A 24746-nucleotide genomic window follows, 5' to 3' on the forward strand; every position below is an offset into this window, starting at 1 on the left:
CCTCTTCTAGATGTGTTGGAGATTTCATTTCTTTGAGAGAATGATGATAAGTGACTGGGTACATAGCATGGGCCATTTGCCTGGTACCTGCATATGGCTTGAGAATGATTTTGAGCATTGCTTTACTAGCATGGCATGTCAAACTGATGGTGCCTCTTCTAGATGTGTTGGAGATTTCATTTCTTTGAGAGAATGATGATAAGTGACTGGGTACATAGCATGGGCCATTTGCCTGCGTGCCAGATTTTGTTGCAGATGGACGTTAGGTTGTGAATTATGCCTCTCTGCCATGTTTCAAAAGTTCTGTAGGTGTGTTGTCGATGCCTGCAGTTATGATTAGCCTGCCAAGGTCTCAGGCAAATCATAATCATGGTAATAATCATAATTAATTTTTTTTTTTTTTTTTTGTCTTTAGAAGAAAAGGAGTATTCAAAACTGAAATTCGTAACAGCAAATTGTTTCCAACATTTACTGGAAAATGGAAGTTACGAATGCGACATGACTGTAAAGGGAAACAATTCAGGCAAAACTGAGCAAGAAAACTGGATGTTGTTGTCTACTATCGCATGTTATGGTGGTCAGTAAGTTTCGGCACTTTCCTTTCCCTCCTCGCTCTCCTTCATTCTTGATTGATAATTCAATTTAGATTTCTGCTGACTTGAAACCAAGATCACAGCTGAAAGCTTTTTTTTTTTTTTTTTAATTATAAAAATCCATGCTTTGGCTTTAGCAAAAGCATTGTTTGCTTTTTCTTCTGAAGGTATGTGCTGCTCTCTGGCACTTTTTAAACCTTGAAAAAGACCCTTCCACTTTCCCAAGGACTTTTCAATGTTTCCAGGACCTGTAGAAACCCTGAAATGTACATACTCACACTCATCATACACAAGCACACAAAATGCACATATAAAATTGTACACATACACTCACACAGACGCAAAACACACAAACGCAATCACACTACATCAGCTCACTCAACCAGCCAAGGTCCTCTGAATTTTTTTTAAAACTTTACTGACTCTCACTTGCAACAACGCAGCTGACATTTTGATCTCACATCACTTTCATGAACATGACATAAAATACTCAGTACATTACTCTGGCAAATACGCTCTTTTCCAGTCAACACTGATAACTTTTTGAATAAATAGATGATACAGTGTGGTAAAAAAAGGAAAAAAAGAAGAAAAAAAGAAAAAAAAAAAAAAAAAAAGGCAGATGTTATACTAGCTAGGGATACTTATCAAATGTAACTAATTTTACACCTCAATCACAGATTTTCAGATTCAGCTGCAAGTGTGCATTCTAACTCTGTTTTAAGCAGTTGCCATTTCGTTTTAAAGGTATCTGCAAAGCAGCAACAAAAAGTAATATTCCAAAATAATAGCACACAAAAATTTCTCATTCTGCATAAGCAAACATACACAGACACAAACATGCCCCATATTCTCTCTCTCTCTCTTATACACACACATACAATATACATGTACACAGTCACTCTTACACACACACACACACATACACCAATACATACTCTCTTACACACACACACACACACATACAGACTCACTCTTCTTTCACATGCTGTGTGACACATACAACGCAAACACACATACTTGAACTTTCCTCACGCCTCCCCCCACACCCCCTTTCCTGACACACATCCCACCCACCCTATCTCCCACTCTCATCCTGTCCCGCTGCTCTTTTGTTTCATCTTTCGATACAGTTCTATGGCATTCTGTCTCTCCTTGTCCATCCTCATCTGCTGTGAGGGAGAGAGGAACTTGCGCTTGGTGCCCTTGCCCAGCTCCTTGGCAGAAGGCGTTGTTCCTGAAGGGCCAGAACTGTCCGATGCTGCTTTCTGGGCGTTCTTCTTGATGACATCATACAGCAGCAAGGACTTCACGGCCGGCTTTAACAAAAACAAAGAAAGCCCAATGTTTACAGAAATAGTAATCTCACATCTGATATCATATCATATCAGTGTCACAGCTTTTAGGCTTTATCAGCATTTTACCTGATGATTTGTAATTTTTTCGACTGTTCATACCAGTACTTTTTTTTTTAGTGCGCAGTTTCTTATAGTTATGGCTAGCTTCCAAAGATGAAATTTATTTGGAATCCATAATCTTTCCAGTGTTAATAAAATAAATTCTTGAAATTGTTAAGTGTTCCAGCAGTGACTATGTGACTGGGCCAAATGTTCTACAAGTTACAACCCTGCTAGTAAAAAAGTGAGAAGAAAGGTTTGATTTGGTGAATGTTTTGGACACTTTTAGTGGGTATCCACTGGTATGAGTACTGTCATTTAGAGTAAAAATATTTTGTGTGGAGCTCTTATCAAAATATCCAAGCAAAATTTCATGTCTCAATCATATCACCCCTTGAACGGTGATATCAAAGCTTGGAAGTTTCAAATTACTTAGTCTCTCTTCGTTTGGCATATTAGCCATTCCTATAATTTGCTTGGTAAATCTTCTCTGCACATTTTCTATCAAGTCAATATGCTTTCTAAGGTAGGGAGGGCCATACTACATTTCCATGTGATGTTCCTGGATTGGTCTAAATAATAATTTAGATAATGGCACAATTATATCTTGATTTCAAAACTGGATAAAATGAGTGATCATGCCTGCTATTCTATTTGCCTTTTTAACTGCAGCATTATTGTGCTGTTCAATAGTTTGATTTTATCCACCAAAATACCCAGATCCTCTTCTAACTCAGTTTCTTTTAGATCATCAGACTTGATATGATTCATGTAGTTTGGGTTATCTTTACCAACATGTAGTATTTTACATTTCTCATTTTTAAACTTAATTTGCCACATCTCTGTCCACTTGACTAGTTTGTCTATACTTTCATGGAGCAGAACCTGCTTTTCTTTCTTATTTATTCTAATGTATGCCTTTGTGTCATAAGTAAATATTTTTACAAAACACTTTCTGGTACATCATACAGTACCAGGTTTGTCTTATGAGTTGCAAGTAATGATAATAATAGTAATAATGATAATGGAAACCTATTCAGCACATAATCTTAGTCTTTGAATGAGATGATAAACCAAGATCCAATATGCAGTATCAGTATCAGTAGCTCAAGGAGGCGTCACTGTGTTTGGACAAATCCATATGCGCTACACCACATCTGCCAAGCAGATGCCTGACCAGCAGCGTAACCCAACACGCCCAACCCAGTCAGGCCTTGATATGCAGTATGTAGTTAACGCACAAAAACATAAGATGTTTTTTTTAATGGCAACAAAGGAGTTGTCCTTTGCCAAAATCTGTAGGAAAATCCATTTGGATAGTCTTTAGGCTCAGGAGGGATTCTTTAAGTTTTACTCTAATTCTGGGGGTCCCAGACAATCTTCGGATGGTCATTCTAATCCTGCACATTCTTATCAACCCTGCATGGCTAGACTTGAGCAAAGACAGGCATATGTTCTGGCCATAATCAATCCAGGTATCTGGACCAAAGGGAAACAACTCTTCTTTGTGCAGACAACCACCCTTGCATCATAAAATGAAGCTCGCAAACATGATCTCAGTTTATGTGTTCATTCTACATTTTTTTAGGACTCCCCACGGACCTGCTCCATAAATATGCAATGCATTCTTACCATTTTCAAAGCGTCAGGGACACATACTTATGCATTATCAGAAGCCTTCTGTCTCTCTCTCTTCTCTCATAAATACATACAAAATTAGAAATTTCAAAGAACCACAGCATGATCTGTTCATTACTATTTATCCATTCACAGACAGCAAAATAGGAAATTTTCTATCTAAAATTACGTTTAAATAACATACTTACCATGACCCAACTAGTGCAGACTCCGGCAGGGGTCTGACATTCCTGTCCTGTGCAAACTACTATCCGCATTATGCAGAGAAAACGAAAGCAACTATGGCCGATAACCTCCCGGAAGTAGGTAACCTCCCCTTTGTCCCGCTGGCTAGCGCCCTCTTTTGACGGGAATATGCCATCACCAGCGCAGCGAGCAGGGAGAACAGGAAGCGGGGAGGACAGGAGGGTCTTAAATATGGGTCACGGTAAGTATGTTATTTAAATGTAATTTTAGATAGAAAATTTCCTTTTAATTATAAATACTTAACCATGATCCAACTAGTGCAGAATAGCATGACAAGGTGGAGGGCTCGCCTGTTCTACTGTCTGTGTGCTGCGATGGCCTGTTGTGCAACTACCACAGAAGCGATGCCTCTTGAGCCATCATCCCGCAAGCGTGCGACGTCTCTCAGGTAGAAGTCGATGAAGGTGGCAGGGTTTTTCCAGTAGGCAGCATCCATGATGTCTTGCAGCCGTGTTGAGTGCGCAAAGGCAAGAGAAGAGGACCATGCTCTGACTTCATGTGCTCTGGCTGAGGAGGCATCAAGTCTCAATCCTTCTGTTCTATCGCCAGCGCGCTGCAATGGACTGTTGTGTGACCACTGCAGAGGCAACGCCTCTTGAGCCATCATCCCTAAAGTGATAGATGTCCCTCAAGTACAATTCGATGAAGGTAGAGTGTACTGTGTCACCTAAGGACTTTGGTGTGGGCAAAGAAGACTGAGGTCCGCAGCTGTATTGTGGGAGAAGCCTGTGGACCACAGCTGTGCTGATAAATGTAGCACAAAGAAAATTGGGTTGGCGTGTTGAATCCACACTTTACTGAGAGCCCTTCGAATCAAAGGAAGGGAAGGAAACATGTACCCTATAGGGTTGTCTCACTTGAGCACGGTTGAGCGTCAATGCAAGGAGGTGCACATGTGGTTTGATTGGATGATTCCACATCGGTTGTGGGCCGATAGTGGAAGTGATATATGTGTTTAGAGGAAACTGTGGCACGAGACAGAGGTAGGCCACCATGTTGGGCTTGCCTTTGGCATGACAGCCAGATCTGTAGAGCTCCTCCATGCAAGCTGACAGACGATGGGCGCTCCCCCTGCCACTTTTCTGTCGTTGCCAAAAAAGACAGCAACAGCACTGGCATGTTGCCTATGCATAGAAGGGCAGACATTTGGCAACAAGAGACTTGAGGTCCCTGGTGTCTCTGGGACAGGGCTGTGTAATTGCCCAGGTAGGTACCATCATGAAGGGGCATATGGAAGGCTTGGTGGCTTCTCTACCTGAGTGTGGCATGTTGGACTTGGAGCAACCTGCAGAAAGTTGTCGGCAGTCAATGGCTGGGTTGGATCAGGCTGTGGGAGTGCACTTCATGTGCCCGCAGGTCACTGAGTCTCATTCTGTGGTGGAATTCCTAATGGAAGAGGGTTTCCATGCGGAAAATTTTTGCTGAAGGTTCTTTAGTGAGAAAGGGGACCGGATCCATGACAAGCCTCTGGCTGTGTGTGGTGCGCACTAAGTCTGGGATGGAGCAGGGCGGGGGCACGGAGGAAAGTGGCTCCAGATGTGTTGTACTGGCCATTTACATCAAATCACTGATCTGACATGCGTTTTCAGTATGGCCAACAGTAAAGTGAGAGCTGTATTATCAGCGGTTTCTGAATTGCAAAGGGAAATCATTTGCAGCTTAGTCTTTCATGAAGGACTATGTCTCTCAGACTAGAAGTCAAATTGCACTGGGACTTAGTGCTGTAGCCTTGACTATGTCTCCCAGACTACAGGGCCAACTAGCCTTTGGGATCTGTCCCTATGGTGAGTCCTAAGGCCCTCTTGATGAGGGACTGGGGATGCAACTTGGGCAACACACTCTCTACTATAAATTGTATAATCAAATTCCAGCCTGAATAATTGGGGCAGCAGTTGCCTCCTCTGTTGATCTGATGGTCATTGTCGTACACAACTGATTATCATTTACTGGTCCTAGGAGGACACCAGTTAGCATGGGTAAATCAGGAAACAGCTGCTGTGTGCTTGAGGGATGAAGGCGTCCACCATGCAGGTTATGTTGAATTACTTGAAATATATGGAAGCCGGAAGGAGTTGACAGGGTCTTGTGGTGCAACCATGTGTCTCAAAGACATGGTGCTTGCTTCCGAAGTGACAACAAAGTCATCCTCTGACAGGCCCTTGACTGAAGGCTGGGGCTCCATGAGGGGATAGCCTGCCTAGGCTAGAAACCCCTGGAAGTGTCTCATTGGAAAGACAGTGCTTGAGAAGGAATGCCCATCTCAGACATCTGTAACCACAGCAGTGGTTGTGTGTTGAGGCTGAAAGGATGGGGCAGGGAAGACGAAGTGCAGAAAGTGCTTTCAATCACCAACTGTTTGAGACATTGATGCTGGATCTCTGTTCAAGCAAGGTGATGGGGCGAACTAATATGCTTGAGTGTGGCATCTGCCGTGTCAGTATGAGAGGGCAGAAAGGTACGCCTTGTGGGTAATGAACGGTTCGTTGTGCTTTGTGAGACGCATCCGTCCTCGTCAATATGCCATTCACCCGAGTGTAGAGGAAAACAATTATTACCCAGGCCTTCTGTTACTAGTGAGGAATGGAAGAGATGGACTTAGGGTGATTGTCTCCTGCCCAGTGGGCAGTTTTTGGGCCCGCTAAAACTTGGAAGGAATGAAGGGCATGTGTGTCCGGAGTGGCACCTCTAAGTTGGACTGCCTCATCCCTCCTTGTACCAGGTTAGGGCATCTCTAGCCCTGTGGGTGATTGTTGTAGGCAAATGAGTTGGGTTGCCTTGTCCCTCCATGCACCAAGAGAGGGCATCCTTAGCCCTGTGGGTGGGAAGGGAGTGTGTGTGGGTCCCTAAGGACCAGCCACTACTGATATGTGAAGGAGCATACATTCAGGTGTGAATGTGGCAGTTTTGTCTGTGAGTGCAGTTTATGAAAATGAATACATATATGTGCAATGGGATTATAAACTTCTATCAACTGAAGTGATGGTGTCAGGAATATGCCAATGACATGACAAGAGATCGAGTCACGAGAAATAAGCGGCTGTATAAGCAAACGTGTAGCATGCATATATATACCCAAGTAAATGGGTAAGTGTGCATAATCCATAAAGGGAAGGAATCTGTGTTTGCACCTATATATAAGAGATGTACTTACACATATGAATAAAGTGCCAGCATATAGACATAGAGAGATGTGGGCATTGTGAACAGAATGATGCAATTGCAAGTGTGCCTATATTGCTATGTAGGGAATCTCAATGAATAGATGTCAATGAATAGAGATAGAAATAAATTGTACATGTTAATATGAAAGTCGTATGAATCTAACCCGTAAGCGCACACACGTGTATACCGAGGGATAAGTATACATCTATAAGTGTAAATAGAAATGTGTATAAATGTAGCAAGATATTGTATCTCTCTCTCTCTCTCTCTCTCTCTCTCTATATATATATATATATATATATATACATATACAATATTTTTTATTTTATTATTATTATTATTATTTATTTATTTATTTTTTTTTTTTTGATAATAATTCAAAAAGAATAGAAGGGGAAATATTGTGATTTATTTCCTGTTATTGTGTATAACCGGAAGAGAATGGTAATAGGGATGGTTGCCTGCAGAGGACTGTGTGCAAGTGTGGGGGGATGAAGAACCCCAAAGTTCAGTGGCCAATAGCCTGAGAAACAGCAAGAAAGGTGCAGTTGCTATGCAAACGTTGTGTAAAGTCCATGAAGGGGCATCAGGACCCAATGAGAAACCGAAAAAACATCATTGGTGGACAGCACGGGGGGCAGGAGTGACATGCTGTGTCGGGGAAAGTAACTACAGCATCGACCGCCTAGGTTACAAATGCAGAGTTGCCTCCCTTGGCGCTGATAATCGTCAAAAAGGATGGTGTCTGTAGAGCACATATCCCCTGGTGCGACGTGTCCTCACTGTAGAGGGAGGAGTGTCATGCTGCATGTGCGAGTCCGTGGTTCGATGCCACCGTAACCTACACAGGTGAAAACGGCCGCCAGGGGAATAATTATAATGTCCCTTAGTGCCGTGGGCATCCCAACCCGAATCGGTCGCCATCAGACGCGAGACGGTCGGGGCATGTGGCATGACGGCGCCATAATCCAGTGTTATGGGCGTCGTGGACGAGGGGGTGACAAGTCCGTCGGCTTGCCGTGGGATGTGCATCCCCCTGTAGCTGAACGGCGGTCCAACCTCGCGAATAGCTTCTGCGAGAGGACCGACGTTCAGCTGTTGTGTGTTGACGGATAAAGGGATAGACAAGATCGGCCCAAGCACTGCTGAGAGGCAGGATCGAGTTATCAAGAGGCACTCCAACGTGGAAGTGCCTATATTAGTCTGGGCAACAGCAGAGTTAGGCGATGGGGCAGAAGAATCCAGCTCTGCCGAAGTTCAATGAGCCGTGCACGTACCTGCTCTGTGGGCGAGGGGCGGTGCAGGCGCAAGGTGTGGCACGGGGAAGCAGAGTGGTGCATAATTGTTGCAGCAAGTTAGCGATTAGTTGCTGATTGTTTGGTTGAGCAGCTTGCTGAGACGCCATTAGTGTATGGGAAACAGCAGCAATCGGCGGTGTGGCAGATGGGGTCATCACCGCATAGCTTGGTGGGATGTCACGGCCGCCACCACGGACGCATTGCACATATGGCCCAGTCCAGCGTGCGGATCCAAAGCAAGCATTTTTTTTTTTTTTTTTTGGTGGTGTTGTCCCCCAAAGGGATTGTGGCACATTCCATTGGTACAACTGTGGGTATGGGTAAAGAGATAGAGGAGGTCGACTCGTACACTGCTGACTGGCAGGGCCGAGAAAACGCGGATTGCATTGAGTGCGTTCACGGATCGATAAAAATGACATTAAAGGCAACACTGACCTGAGTGTGTGGCAACAAACCTCTAGAAGTCACCAGAGGAGGTGTAGGAGGTGGTGGAGGTCTGGAGTCGACTGGAGGGAACGGAGGAAGTGGAGGAGGCGGCGGGTTGGCGTTGTTGAAAGGGCCAGGAGTAGAGGGCCCAGAGTGTCAGCGAATCGATTGCGATCGTGCCTTAATTTTAGCACGATCGCCCAATTGAGCTACATAATTATGTGACCTGGTTGGAGACATAATCTGACAAAAAAACAAGAACGCCAGAGAATCGACAGACAGACAGAAAATACGAAAAAACTTAGCCGTATGAAGAGCACAGGAACAGGAGTCATGATGGCTGCCGGAAAAAGAGGGTGCTAGCCAGCAGGACAAAGGGTTACCTACTTCCAGGAGGTTACTGGCCGTAGTTGCATTCGTTTTCTCCACATAGGCGGATAGTAGTTTGCACAGGACAGGAATGTCAGACCCCTGCCGGAATCTGCACTAGTTGGGTCACAGTTAAGTATGTGTAATTAAAATCAAGCTTTAAGGTATGAACTATCAGTTTAGAATACATTCTTTCACCTTTTCATTGGCTGAGGCGTGTTTGGGACGAACACTCAGCGAGGGGAGACCATGCACCACTTCTCCAAACTTCACTTCATCTGAAAAAAAAAAGAAAAAAAAAGAAAAAAAAAAAGATTAAGCGTATAAAAAGAAAAACTAACTCAGTAACTGAAATTTTATAACATTTTTTCATGACTGTATATGAAGTCAATGCTTTATCATAAGCATGGATAGATATCACTTTATCAGCATTTACATTTCAAAACTGGTCTGGTCCAAAATCTATGGTTCCATATTGTAAAAGTGAAAATGAAGCATTTGGTGGTGTGCAAAAAAACCCCACCTCTGTCACTATTATGTTCAAAAACTGATACAGTACATGGACTTGAATGTAATGCTGAAACACATACATATGAACTTTTCCGCACACACACATACACACACACATACACACACACATGGAGTCACAGTCACAACACATATGGATATATGTATATACAGACATGTATTCATACAAGTCTTTTCTACACAGCAACTTGGTTTTTAAGTTCACATGAAATACTATTTCGAACCAGACAAAAAAAGAAAAACAAAACACAACAAAACAAAAACAAAGAAATAGTTAACAAAAAACACACCAGAAGAAAAATATAACAAGTGAAACAAGAATCAAATGCCAGATTCCATTCCTTTCTTTATTTACCTTTAAAGTCTTCAAAATCATCCTTTCGCTCTTCCATTTTCTCTTTTCTCTTCTCTTTCTTCAGCTGCTTCTTGGACTTCAGAGTTCTTGGAAAAAAATATGTTTGAAAACATCAATTACAAAAATGGCATATGCAGTGGTCATAAACTTTAAGGCTAAAAGAAGAAGAAATAAAAATCCAAGGTAGAGGGAAAAGACAGAAAAACTCCAAAAAGAGAACAGAAAGAAACAGACAGACATACTGATATTCAATTCAGACCAAGCCCCTTATGAAGAGGTGCAACAAGCTTATTACCAAAGCTGCAATTATACAAGCACCACAGGTCCTTATAAAATTTAAAATCTTAGAAATTAGTCAAAAGATTCTCTTGTAAAGTTTTGAAATGCTTGGCAAAGAATGACAGAGAGAGAGAGAGAGAGAGAGAGAGAGAGAGAGGGAGAGAGAGACAGACAGACAGGATACGGATACGGATATTTTATTCAATATAGGCCATGGCCCCTCATGAAGGGGTGGTGTAAACAAACATTACAGAGGTAATATATTCAGATATATAACATAACACAGTTGTAACCTGAAAATGAGAAAAACAGTCATTATCTGCATTTAGTCTTATTCACACATAATAACAAAAAAGCGGAAAACTAGCACACACTCAACTGCATATTGTATCTTTAAGGCTTTATATAAGTAAATTGCTAGCTGTTTATTAACGTGTTCCTTAGTGGATGACATAAGCAAATACAGTCTGAACAAGGAGGGTTGCCTATGAAATTCTGAAGGTATCAGCTGATTTCTAAGATCACTTAACACAGGACAACAAAGTACAAAGTGGAGTTCACTCTCCGTCGCACTTTTACATAAAGGACAAATAAGGTCACTATCTTTATGTTGCCTGTAACGGTAATAATGCGTAAACAAATCAGAAATTCCAAATCTAAGCTTTGCCATGATACATTTTAAATGTCTATCCATATTCATAGCCAAATAAACTGGTATCGTATGTCTCAAATTAATCTGTCTGTAAAAATCAAAACGACAGACAGACAGAAACAGAGAGAGAGAAAGAGAGAGAGAATGAAAGAGAGAGGGAGTAAAAGAGAGAAAGAGAGAGACAGAGAGAGAGGAAGACAGTTAGATAGAGGGGAAAGCAAAAGAGTGACAGATGCAAAGAAAGCAACTGAGAGACAGATGCATGGAATTGCATTCATTAAAACAAAACCAAAATAAGTTAATCTGTTATAGTTTTCCTGTATATGATTTACCTCTTCTTTTCTTCTTCATTTGAAGGACAGAATTTCTATATTTTGAGTAAGAGTTCTGAAACATCTAATGATATTTTTTGCTTTGTTCTGCCATTTTTTCTCAGGCATCTGAGATTAATCCAGAAAGTATGCACTGATGCTGTGATGTCAGGATACCTTTGAGTCAGGTTCCAACCCTAATTCTTGTCAGTTTAAAAAGGTTACAGGTCCCATAGCCTTTTAAGGTCATCGGAGGTGTCAATTCAAATTCACTGTGTCTAGGGCTCGGCAGAGGAATAAGAGGCCCAATCTTCTCCTTCTGCCATTTCAACCTTCCCCAACCAAACGCAGGTACCCATTCACACCTGGGTGGGAAACAGGGCCTTGAACCCTGATCACTGGTGAACACTGGACCATAACTCCTACACCTACCCAAATCTGCCATGTTGCCTCCCCAATTCCTGTCATACTGAAGGGAAAAAAACAACAACAAAAAACAAAAACACAACTGCCAACTGTTGATATCACCTTATATTTGGATTTTAGATTTTTGTAGTGGTTGGCAGGTCTGCTTTTGAGTTTAAGTGTGTCTTTCTGAAAATTGATGGTCTTTCAGTTGTTACTGATGTGACAGTATGTCTGCCTTTATTGTGCACTGTCTTGTGACGATGATGTGACATGTCATTGGATGTGCTGATGATACGGATATGTATATAGTGCCTATCCTCGGTCAAAGCACCTTTACAAAGATGGAGTCATCAGCACAAAAGGTTGCCAACTTGGGTAGACCTGACTGACAGCTGACACTGGGTGCTCATCATTCATTTCCTTGTCATTTGATCAGGTTTCAGTCATGCACACACACACACACACACACATCCACACACACACACGTAACATTGTATGTGTATGACTTTTATGTGTATTTACCCCGCTGTGTAGGCACCCATAATTTTATTCTGATTTCAGCGGTGTGCATGCTGGGCATTTCTTGTTTTCAAAACCCACCGACAGCTGAAATGGATTACAGGATCTTTAATGCGTGTAACTGATTATCTGCATGTGTATGCACACAAAGGGGATTCAAGCACTAGCAGGCCTGCACATATTTTAACCATGGAGACTGGAAAAATCTCCATCCTTAACCCACCACGTGTGACGGGGATCGAACTCAGGAAACTTGGGTGATAATCCAGCCCTCTAACCATTTGACCACTGCGCCTGTCATGCCGAATGTCACTGTAAAGCGTCCAGGGCATTGGATGGGCGCTATAGAAATTAACAAATATAACAACACTATTAATAATACTACTGATGCAATTAATAACAACAATGATTCCTTACTCTTTTCTTTTCTCTGCCTTTAGCCGTGTCTCTTCTATCAAAGGATCTGGGGCTGTCTGCAAAATAAAAAACCCACTTGTTACTTTAAAACCCATTTACATCAAGAAGAACAAAATGGAAAAGAGGAAAAGTATTCTTTGTAAAAAGAATAAAAAAACAAAACAAAAAAAAACCTCACCAACAAAAACAAACAATAGAGTTAATGTATACATTGACAGTTAAAATGACACACTGTGAGCAATATGTTTACTGTAAAATATCCTCAAAACAGGATAGTTCTGAACTCTTGCCTGCAGTCAATGTTTTTATCTAATTCTAGAATAATCAAAATGGCAGAGTTCAATAAAAGATACCTAAAGATATTAAAGTTAAACAGTGACAAAACAGGTCTACAAAATAATTCATTTAAAACAAAACAATGATAATTTTTAAAAAAACAAAAAACAAAAAAAAACACATACATGTACCAGAAATAAAATCACTTCACATCTTACATAAACATTTTGTACAATGATACAAAATGCTCACCTCAGCTCTCAGAAAAAAAGAATAAAATAACATATTAAAGAAAGATAACATAATTCATTCTCTTGATTCTGAATCTGTCTTTTTACTGAAACAAGGGTACATGATTTAACTTTGTGTTTTTGTTTGTGGATGTAATGCCATTGCTGATGTATACATCTGTACCTACATATATTTTTAAATCAACAAATGTGTCAACCATTTCACTCTTAGTTTAAGTGACATTAATGCAATCTGGCATCTTGGATGTAAATGTTTTACACAATGACAAGAAAACAAGGTCAACACAGACTGGCATCCATCAGTCTGTATGCTAAAACAGAACAGGCACCACTGTACACCACTGAAGTGACTCAGCAGCAGTGCAGGGTCTCCTCTGGAGTGTGGCCTTCTGAAAACCTATCACTGATATCTCCCTGTGGACTGCTGATGCTGGGACTGTGACAGGGGAACTCAGAATGAGTACAATGCCACTGAAATGTTACAGATGATGGGGTAACAAAAAAACCAAAACAAACCCTAAAGTCGAACCTTAAATGTGGACTCAATCTGCGACTCCTTGATGGCAACCATGGTGGCATTCTCCACACGCTGCATGAACTCTGCAGGCTTCTCTCCCTTTTTCTTTTTGAAGTCGGCCACCTCTGGAAACTCCCTCTTGGCTCCGACAGTGGAGAACTGTGCCTGAACTGGAACATAATTCATTTCAACATATACAGGTACACATACACAGATATATATATATATATATATATATATATATATATATATATAGATATGTAATCAGATAAGTGAATGGGAATAGCATACCCATTATCATTATATGTTTGATCTTTTTTCTTTATACTATAGTATAATGTATTACATGACCCTTGGGTAGGTTCTAAAGGCCTGATCAATGCAATTGGTTTTATGCATTCATCAGGAATCTGCTCCATTTATATTTTTAAAAGTATCCTTTTGGTATCAATTATCATCATTAATTGAAAAACAATTATTATCATTACTTTATATTGACATAAACTGATAAGGAAATCATGAAACATTACATTGCCAGAGAGCTGAGTGAGCTACAAAAAATGATCACTGAAATCCACACATTTTTCATTGTTATGTAAAATCAGTGAAGAGCCTGCTGGTACCTGGTGGCAGTAGTAGTATCATTATCGTTGTTTTGTTATTGTTGTTGTTGTTGTTACTATTATCATTGGTGGTGATATTGTTGTTGTTGTTGTTGATGTTATTATCTTTTTTTTAAAAGCAAAGCTGGCGACACAGGGCCAGAACAGGGCTGCAAACATCACAAATATTGATCCTGCAGAACATGAAAAAATGAATGAAAGTATTAAAACACTGGAATAGTGGAATCCCCCTGGAAACGAACACCAGGCACGAGTACGGTCACATGTAAGTGTATACACTAACTGTGTTGACATTTTCAGTGACACTAAGTTGACTAACACTGTTGACTATTAGTATTACTTAAAAAATAAACATTGCACATGAAATTTCCCAATGCTGTTCATGACAAAAAGTTATTTTTACCAGAGTTAAACACTTCAAATAATGATAAACAACAAAAAACATGTGTATGTCAATGTGCGCATGTGACTGAAGCCCGACTGAAAAAGAATAATAAAGGAAACAAATAATAAGCGCTTAAAGGCAGAACTTTGTGACGGTTTGTTAGCAGGCTCTACCCAGAAAGGCAGTGTGCTGTAGAAATGACAGTGTTTGTAAAGTGCTGAGAGTTTGGTATCTATCTCAGTATCTGAAGATAGGTCCTAAAATATTATTTAATTAATTTATCATTCCATTAACAAACCAATTCACTGAGAAGAGAGAATGAGGGTGGGTGGATGGATGGTGGTGGTGTGGTTCGAAATGCAGAATGACTGCCAATTTTTACCCTTTTTACCTTTTCTATCCAAAACTTTATTTTACAATTTTTACAAAATCTATGGCATGCAAATTACAATTATGCTCCTTTTTACATGTATGTATTCTAAGTGAAAATTGCTACCATCTCAGCCGTTTAGTCATGTGTGTATGTGTGTGTTTGTATGTGTGTGTGTGTGTGTGTGTGTGTGTGAGAATAACCTATTGAATCAAAATAAAGCACTATCACTAGAAAATGGATTTTACTTATTCAACTGCTAAGTTCTCTTTTTCATTTGTCTTGAGTTAACAAAACGATAAAACAGCTTTCATCTAACTGCATCATTATAACATTATGGTAATCTCTTTGGAACTGAGGATACAGATGCAAAATGCCATCATCAGTGGACATCACCTTTGGACATACATGTGGCTTTGGAGCCTGAAGTCTGAAGCGCACATGCAGTTGCAAGTGTAGTAGGGCATGGAACACCAGTATGCTGGGGAGGGGCAGATGCTGAGCTCTGTGTGCTGCCAATCTTGAGCAGCTGCAAGGTGCTGGTGGCAGTCTCCCTAAAATGTCCTTACTCCCTTTTTTTTTATATAAATTTTTTATGTCACAGCATCCCAGCTACTACTATCAACAGTATCAGCATCATTATATAAATAATACATAAACTAAAAACATAAAAATGCTCACTTCTCTTTTTCATAATTTCTTTTTTCTGCTTCCGACTTTTCTTGTTCATCTCCTTTGCCTGTTCTGTTCTCCTCATCAGATCCTTCAAACTCCTGGAGATCCCTTGTTCTGTGGATACTGGGGCCAGATTCTTGCCAGCGTGCATCCTGAAGAGGGGAATATAAATATAAAGAAAAAAGGTGAACAAAGTACATGACATTCATTTCATTTCTGACCTCTTGTTCTGTGGATACTGGGGTCACATTCTTGCCAGCATGCATCCTGAAGAGAGAAATATATATTAAAGAAAAAAAAAGGTGAACAAAGCACATGATATTTATTCCATTTCCGACCTCTTTAATCTTTATGCCACTTGAGGCGAAGAGATTCATCAGTCTGTAGGGTTTCACCACTGAAGGTGATGGCAGACGCCCATCAACAAAACAATTAGAGTGACTGCCAGTGATGCTCTTCTCTGCCCTGGGTCACACAAACTGACAAAGTCACAATGTTTGATGGTAAGGTGAAAGGTCAGTCCTTTACCTTCAGCCTTTGATGGCAGTGTTGAATTATTCAACCCAAATGACAAATCTGACACTGACAGCACTGACAAATAGGAAGAAAGCCGTGCACAGAAAGGCAGTATGTTACTTCTTCAGGTAGTGTGTGATATGCCCGATGTTTGTTTGCATTAATATATATATATATTTATAAATCAGAAAGACTGATTGAGTGGTTCCAAAGATATAGTAGTTCGAATACGGCAACACCCATGTGTTTCAGTCAATCTTTAGCTGTGCTCTGGCTAAGCTAACCAAGTTTGGTATGGATAGTCGCGTAATGGTGTGTATGATGCATCGCAATTTTCAGCAATGGGTATATCACATGTGGCGTATTTTTTGAAAGGCTGATGGATACACATCAGAATCATGATCAAGTGGCTGTGTTCAAATACGTCATTACGGTGGAAACACTCACCTTTCCTTCCTTTCTCCATTATAAAATGGATCAACGAATTTTATTTTCTTGTGCTTGTTGCTTTTTTGTGGTTTAGATAGCTTGCCCATTGCAAAATCAACTTCAAAACACGTGTAATCTTCGAATCACGTTTACTGTTTCGTGAAGCTTCCCCGCCGGATATCTTCTAAGAGTAGTTTCCCGTGACTTGGGTCCCAGTCCGCATGTTCAAATTTCTCTCTGTCTAGTTATAATTTTGCTTATTTATTAATTAATTAATTTATTTATTCATTCGTTTATGCATTTATATCAATTTATCTTGCTTTCTTTATATTTATTTATTTTCCTATCTATTTACTTATATATTCATTAATCTAATCATTTATTTATTTATTAAAAAAAATAAAAAAATAAAAAAATTGGGGGGAGCAAATCGTATTATCGTACAAGATACAAGAATGCAAGGCAATCTCAAAATTGTTTATGCTTTTTTTTCTTGAGGCCTGAAAAAGCGTGTTGGGTTACCCTACTTTGGGCACGTTGCACTGTTTCTCAATGGCTCAAAAGAACTAATGGGACTTAAGCCAATTTCATTGATATTGTCACAAATAATAGTAAGAGTAGTTCCCCATAGATTAGCCCCCCCCCCCCCTCCCCCCCCCCCCCCCCCCCTCCAGCCCCCAGCCCCACCCACCCACCTACACCATTGCGTGGTGTGTGTGTGTGTGTGTGTGTGTGTGTGTGTGTGTCTGTCTCTGTCTCTGTCTCTGTCTGTGTGTCTCTGTGTGTCTGTCTCTCTGTCTCTCTCTCTCTCTCTCTCTCTCCGGATTTTGGATTTTGTAAGTTACATATAATTATGGCTTAAAAGCACACTAAAAGCCCAAATTAATGTCTTACGATTTTACGATTTAGGTTATTGATGACCTCTAGTCTGCAAATGTCGGAACTGGCGGAAACCTGTGTCTTTCAAGGTATAAAGCGTTTAAATAAGAGAAATTGCACCGTGTCAGTGCCAGTGTGTGTGTGTGTGTGTGTGTGTGTGTGTGTGTGTGTGTGTGTGTGTGTGTGTGTGTGTGTGGTTTAAGTAATGGTCACGATATTAGCCCAACTATCACTTTAAGCGATTAACAAGGGTAAAAAGACAGCCGGATCAATACTAATTAATAATAACTTACTAACAAACGAACCCAGCAACCCGGCAAACAAACAAATGATAAATAATTACACATCACACGCACACACACACACACACACACACACACACACACACACACACACACACGCACACCCACGCACACACACACACACACACACACACATACACACTCCCCCTCGATCGCGCCCACTGACACACAAACTCAGTTCAGTTTAAAAAGACAGAGAGATGCACACACACACACACACACACACACACACACACACACACACACACACACACACACACACACAAGCCGGCGCGGCCCAGCGCACAAGCACTCATTGAAGCACAACGAACTGGGACGTACAAGCAACGCTCTTCGTCATCCCTCGTAAAGTTTGTATTGTATGCGGCATACCAGGGACTTGACTAAGCCCGTACTGTGTACAGATGTGGAATGGGGAAAGGGGTCAGTAGGAGTGGAGACATAGGGGGAGAGGGGAGGGGAGGTTGGGGGGGCCGGTAGGGGAGGGGGGGCGCGGGGGGGGGGGGGGACCCTTAACCCTTTGACTTGACAGCTGAGTCTTGGTGAAATGAAATCGGTATGGCCTGTATAAGCTCTGTACCTGTGACTGACAATGCTGACCCTCTGTACCTATGACTGACAATGCTGACTCGTATAAGCTCCGTACCTATGACTGACAATGTTGACACGTAAACTCTGTACCTATGACTGACAATGCTGACCCGTAAGCTGTTTACCTATGACTGACAATGTTGACACGTATAAGCTCTGTACCTATGACTGACAATGCTGACCCGTAAGATCTGTACCTATGACTGACAATGTTAACACGTAAGCTCTGTACCTATCTCAGTTGAGTTTCAATTTCCTAGGAAGGCGTCACTGCGTTGGGACAACTTCACATAATAATTATATGCTTCACTACATCTGCTTGGGAGATGCCTTTCCAGCAACATAACCCATCGTCCGTGATTAGTCAGGCCTTAAGTGCATGTGTAAGTATTTGGGTACCAAAGAGAGTGGATTTATTCCACACATCTTCTTGCTAGTGTTCAATTCAGTTCAGTTTAGTTTACTCAAGGAAGCTTAACCCTTTGACTTGACAGCTGAGTCTTGGTGAAATGAAATCAGTATGACCTGAATTGGAAGTGCAGTTACTTATTCATTTACTGTCTCATTTATTTATTTATTCATTTGTTTATTCATTTCGTTGAATTACTGTCTATGTATTCATGTATTTATTCATTTATTCATCTATTAAGACATCTTGCTATAGGGGCATATTCTTGGAGCTCCATGCGCTTTACAATAGCACTGAAAAAAAAGCGTTCGCTCAAACATTCCCCACAAACATACACATATCATTTGAAACATAAGAAAAATAGGACAGTAACAAAGAGATCATTGCCATAAAATGAATTAAAAAAATGTATCAGATGTAAAGCAATCTATTACTTTTGTGTTCTCATCTATATTGTAATTGATTTTGCAGATTAAAAAAAGAAAAAGAAAAAAAAAGGCCCCAGCAGGAGGAAGTCCAAATAATGAAATTTAATGGTGACTGACAATGCTGACCCGTAAGGGCTTTACTTATGACTGACAATGCTGACCCGTAAGCTCTGTACCTATGACTGACAATGCTGACCCGTAAGCTCTGTACCTATGACTGACAATGCTGACACGTAAGCTCTGTACTTATGACTGACAATGCTGACACGTAAGCTCTGTACCTATGACTGACAATGCTGATAGGCAAGCTCTGTACCTATGACTGACAATGCTGACACGTATAAGCTCTGTACCTATGACTGACAATGCTGACACATATAAGCTCTGTACCTATGACTGACAATGCTGACACATATAAGCTCTGTACCTATGACTGACAATGCTGACACGTATAAGCTCTGTACCTATGACTGACAATGCTGACACGTAAGCTCTGTACCTATGACTGACAATGCTGACACGTAAGCTCTGTACCTATGACTGACAATGCTGACACGTAAGCTCTGTACCTATGACTGACAATGTTGACACGTAAGCTCTGTACCTATCTCAGTTGAGTTTCAATTTCCTAGGAAAGCGTCACTGCGTTGGAACAACTTCATATACGCTTCACTACATCTGCTTGGGAGATGCCTTTCCAGGAGCATAACCCACAGTCCGTGATCAGTCAGGCCTTAAGTGCACGTGTATGTATTTGGGTACTAATAATGGTGGATTTCTTCCACACATCCTTTTGCCAGTGTTCAGTTCAGTACAGTTCAGTTTACTCAAGGAAGCGTCACTACGTTCGGACAAATCCATGTACGCTACACTACATCTGCTAAGCAGATGCCTGACCAGCAGCATAACCCAACACGCTTAGTCAGGCCTTGAGAAAAAAAGAAAAAGAAAAAAAAGAGGACAACTCGTATGTTGCAATGGGCTCTTTTTCACTGTGTCAAGTATGTGCTGCACAACGAGGACTCCGTTTATCGTCTCATCTAAATGACTAGACGTCCAGTTTGATTTTGGCACTGGAACTTGGGAGAAAGGGCGAGATCGGGGTTGGAACACAGACCCTCACGGACACTGGCTTTATTGTGTCCGATGAGCGTTTAAACCACTCTGTCATATTTCTCATAATTATTATAAATCACGTTTTCTCACATTGCATCTCAGAGAGGTGACAGTCCATCAACCGGAACATAATTATTTGTCATTAGCAGTCAAGGGGTTAAAGCTGTGCGTACAGGGGTAGAATGGGCGGAGAAGGAGTAGGGTGGAGGGAGGAGGTGGTGTGGGGGAGGCGGTGTGTGTGTGTGTGTGTGTGTGTGTGTGTGTGCGTGTGCGTGTGTGTGTGTGTGTGTGTGTGTAGACACGGTGAGTTGATGAAAGATACTTGGCAGACCCTTTCACCTCGTTGTGGTTGTTGTCTGAGGTTAAACTGTTCTTTTTTGATGTTGCTGTGGTGGTCCGTGTGTTGTTGTTGGTCTTTGGCGCTGGCTTCTTTGCTGTAGACAAGTGGTAGGGGTGTGGACGCGGGTTTGGGCAGGGGAGGGGTGGGAAGGGAATCCTTCTGTTGAGGCCTAACCGGGTCAGTCCCCACCAGACCAAAGACCCGAAATATAATGTATGCAGGGACTTTGACAACGCGTTACTGTAGTAGATGCAGTATTCCCCCTGCCCCCCCCCCCCCCCCCCCCCCGCGCCCCCCGCCCCCCCGCCCGCCCCTCCGCTCCCTCCCCTCCCCCCCCCCCCCCCCCCCCCCCGGCCATCCCCCATGCCCCCACACCACTCACAGCCCTCTCCCCGCCCCTCCCTCCTTTCCAGCGAAACTGAAGTACGTGCCCTTACGTAGGCCTGATAGTAGGTTTTGCGTTTACTTCCCACTCCCTGACATGCGTACATTAAAGCCTGAACCGGACTATAAATGGCGGGCGATTTGAATCAAGCCAGTTTCTCACCAGAGTCTGACACTGTGACGTCGGTGAAGGTTTATTCAAAATAAAAGCCTAATAAAGCTACGGTTTGGCTTCATTTATGGCAGAGAGCGAGATTTGCCTAGCAGCTTCCAATCTAGACCTGAATTGACTTTGGAAAGTACAAAATGTGTCAGCTACACGTAATACAAAATTTGAATGCAGAGAAAAGGGGCGGAGCTAGAGCCGTTTGTGTTTGCGCTAGACGTGTCTGTCAGATAAAAATAGCACCAGCACGTGGTACTGTCCGGTGAGAATTGGAAAGCATGCAGACAGCCCCTCGACGTTGGCAACCGTAAACGACCACATTGTGTGGCAGGAGTACACGGATATCTTTCTCCGCTAACAGTGAGTCGGTCTTTGTTTTGCTTTCACCTCCCACATGTTTACATTTCTACCGGACACGTGCTCGCGCTTTTTATAGATAAACTCCGCCCCTTTCCCTTTTATGGATAGGCTCTAGTGCGCATGCGCAACCGAAACCTTGCTCTCGGGAGTTAAGACTAAGAGAGAGAGAGAGAGACAGCAGGGAATGTAGACAGCTGGGCAATATCCGGGAACCATTGAGGCAAATAACTTCCAGGTAAAAGACGTTAAAAGTCCCTGCCTAGCCATGTATGGCCATCAGGGCAGTGAATTCACATCCACTGTGGTTTCGGCATAGGATGCCCAGGCTCAATATTCCACTTCCGCCGTTTTGACCACTGAGATCGTATTTACAGGTCAGTGTTACGTGTTTATAGGTCAGTGGTTTTGACCTTCCCCAGCCAAGTCAGGTACCCATCCACACTTGTGTGGAGTGAAGGAAATCGGAGTAAAGTGCCTTTCCCAAGTACACAACACCAGGCCGAAACGGAACCTCAGTCGATCCCTGATCGCTGGACCAGAACATAAGGACACGTAAAACAACATGAACAACAACAACAACAACGACAACAACAACAACAACAACAACAACAACACACACACACACACACACACACACACACACACACACACACACACACACACATACACACGTACACACACGCACACACACACACGCGCGCGCGAATTTAGGTCAGACCTTCATGGGTGTTTTTCCCCCAAGTTTAATCATGTGTGTGTGTCTGTGCGTGTGTGTTAGTGTGAGTGTTGGAGTGTAACAGTTGTAGTATTGATAGCATATTACTTTGTGAGTTTTATGCACTGTGTTTTTATAATATTAATGATTCTGTTTTATGTTTCTACTACTTTTTATATGCTTTCTTGTTTCACTTTAGGTACTGGATCGTAAAGCGCTTAGAGCTTGCTTATGCTTGTATTATAGCGCTATATAAAAATGAAATATTATTATTATTATTATTATATTCATTATTATTATTAAGATGAAGGCAGTCAGTATCATGGTACAATTGTCTGACGTTTATATATTAAGGTGTGTTTGAGAAGTACTCATGTACGATTTCTGCCGTTATTGTGACATGTGATTGTCAGTAAGGACTCAGTCGACTGCCTGGTACATTTTTTTTTCCAAGAAAATGAACTTTCTATTGAAGGGAGGGAGAAAAACAAAACAAAACAAAACAAAACAACCCCCCCCCCCCCCACCCTTTCACCCATGTTTCTGTGTGAAAAACATCGTTCCAGTGGCAACAATTTCAGACTCAACGCTTTCAGTCTACAGATAGGGAAATATCAAAACAACACAATGGAATTATTCGCTCCAAACTTCGTCAGGAAGCGAATATCAGTCTTTGTTCTGTTGTGCGGGAAACTGGCTGCCAGCTGTCAAGCTTTGTTAAGGTGTCAAAATGATCCTTCTAATATGAACACTTGATGTCGAAGAAAGTCGCCTGCTATGGCGGCGAAAGTGTCTCCAAAGTGTGTATTTTTTCTTGACTGTACCATTTCGCCCTGGGGTAAGTTCAAGCATGGATGCACTTGTACACCCATGCCTGTACACCCATCGGTATATTTAAAAAAAAAGAGAGAAAGAAAGAAGAAAAAAACAACAAAAAACAAACAAACAAAAAACAAACAGACACAGACACACACACAGACACACACACACACACAGACACAGACACACACACACACACACACACACACACACACACACACACACGCAAGACAGAAATAAATGAACCAAGAAAGAAAGAAAGAAAGAACTAACCATTTTATGACAGTTGAGCAGAACCAGCTAGAAGTGATGGAGTTATATCAATGCACTTTGTGACCTGAGCATTCTGAATAATAATAAAAATCTTGCATTGTGTGCTGACGCATGCCTTCATAACTTGTTACCGTGTGTAAGGGCTTCATATTACCATAAAAAAAAGGTGTATGAACGGACTTGGAGTTTGCTTCCTTTTCACTGAAGAAATTTGAATTCTGGGTTTATTTCTTTGTATAAAATATATTCCTCTTGCTTTGCTCGTTTTGTTTGTACCTTTGCCTCTGACCTAAAGTAACATAGAATAGAATTGAATTGAATTGAATTGAACTGAATAGAATATGTTTTTATTACCAAGGGTACCGGGGTCACAAGGATTTTTTTGGGGGGTGGGTGGGTGGGTGGGGAACGGGGGGGTTGGGGGGAGGAGGGGGGATAGTACATAAATGGTACAAACATAAATCGAAAATCATAGACAAACACAGATACAGTAGAATTTAGGACACATACATGTGCATATCAATATGAGAACTTGTGTGTGTGTGTGTGTGTGTGTATGCGCGCACACACACACACACACACACACACACACACACACACACACACACACACACACACACACACACACATTCCTGATCATGCAAGATTCAAAATGGGAATGGTAGGACATAATTTCTCGTATCTTACCAACCTAGACAAATGTTTTGGATGCGCGCTTGTGTGTGTGTGTGTGTGTGTGTGTGTGTGTGTGTGTGTGTGTGTTCGCATGCGTACATGTGCAAGTGCGCGCGTGCGTATAAGCGTGTGCGCGAATGTGTGCCAGTGCGCGCGCACATATGTGTTGGGAGGAGAGGGGGGAGGAGAGGCGGGGAGGGGGGGAGGAGGGGGGAGGGGGCGAGAGGAGCGGTGTGTTTGTGTGGATCGTTTTCAAGAACAACGCTGCACCCATTTCGTGTGGTTGAACAAACAAAAATATATGCTGATCACGCCTTTGAGGCTTTGCTTTGATTTGGGGGGAGGGGGCGTGGGGGTAGGGGTGGTGGGGGGGATGTGTGCATTCCACCGTGAACTGATTATTGCCTATTGCTTAGAGCTATAAACATCTTCAAGCTTTCTCTAACTCCCATTCACGTACACAACACAACACAGACACACACACAGGACACACGCAGAGACGAAACAAGCCGACCCTTTCCCTCCAAAGCACAAAAACCTCAAACTTCTTTGGAGCCGTTAACATCTTTTTTTTCCCCCACCAACTCCCACTGACTGACACATTCATCTAAATCATGTCGAGGTAAACTGACGCAGTTGGGAACAGCCT

General features: G+C 41.9%; 1 protein-coding gene across 1 annotated transcript; it reads right to left on the bottom strand.

The window, feature by feature from the left end:
• Positions 1-1016: 1016 nt before the first annotated feature.
• Positions 1017-16809, bottom strand: LOC143292100 (uncharacterized). Its single transcript, XM_076602284.1, has 7 exons — positions 16659-16809; positions 15702-15847; positions 13655-13812; positions 12599-12654; positions 10013-10098; positions 9328-9407; positions 1017-1912 (listed from the first exon to the last, which is right to left on the bottom strand). Exons 1-7 carry the CDS (start codon positions 16745-16747, stop codon positions 1685-1687), a joined length of 843 nt encoding a protein of 280 aa, XP_076458399.1. The 5' UTR covers positions 16748-16809; the 3' UTR covers positions 1017-1684.
• Between the last annotated feature and the right edge of the window lie 7937 nt (positions 16810-24746).

The sequence above is a fragment of the Babylonia areolata genome, chromosome 18, assembly GCF_041734735.1.
Source record: "Babylonia areolata isolate BAREFJ2019XMU chromosome 18, ASM4173473v1, whole genome shotgun sequence".
Taxonomy (NCBI): Eukaryota; Metazoa; Mollusca; class Gastropoda; order Neogastropoda; family Buccinidae; genus Babylonia; species Babylonia areolata.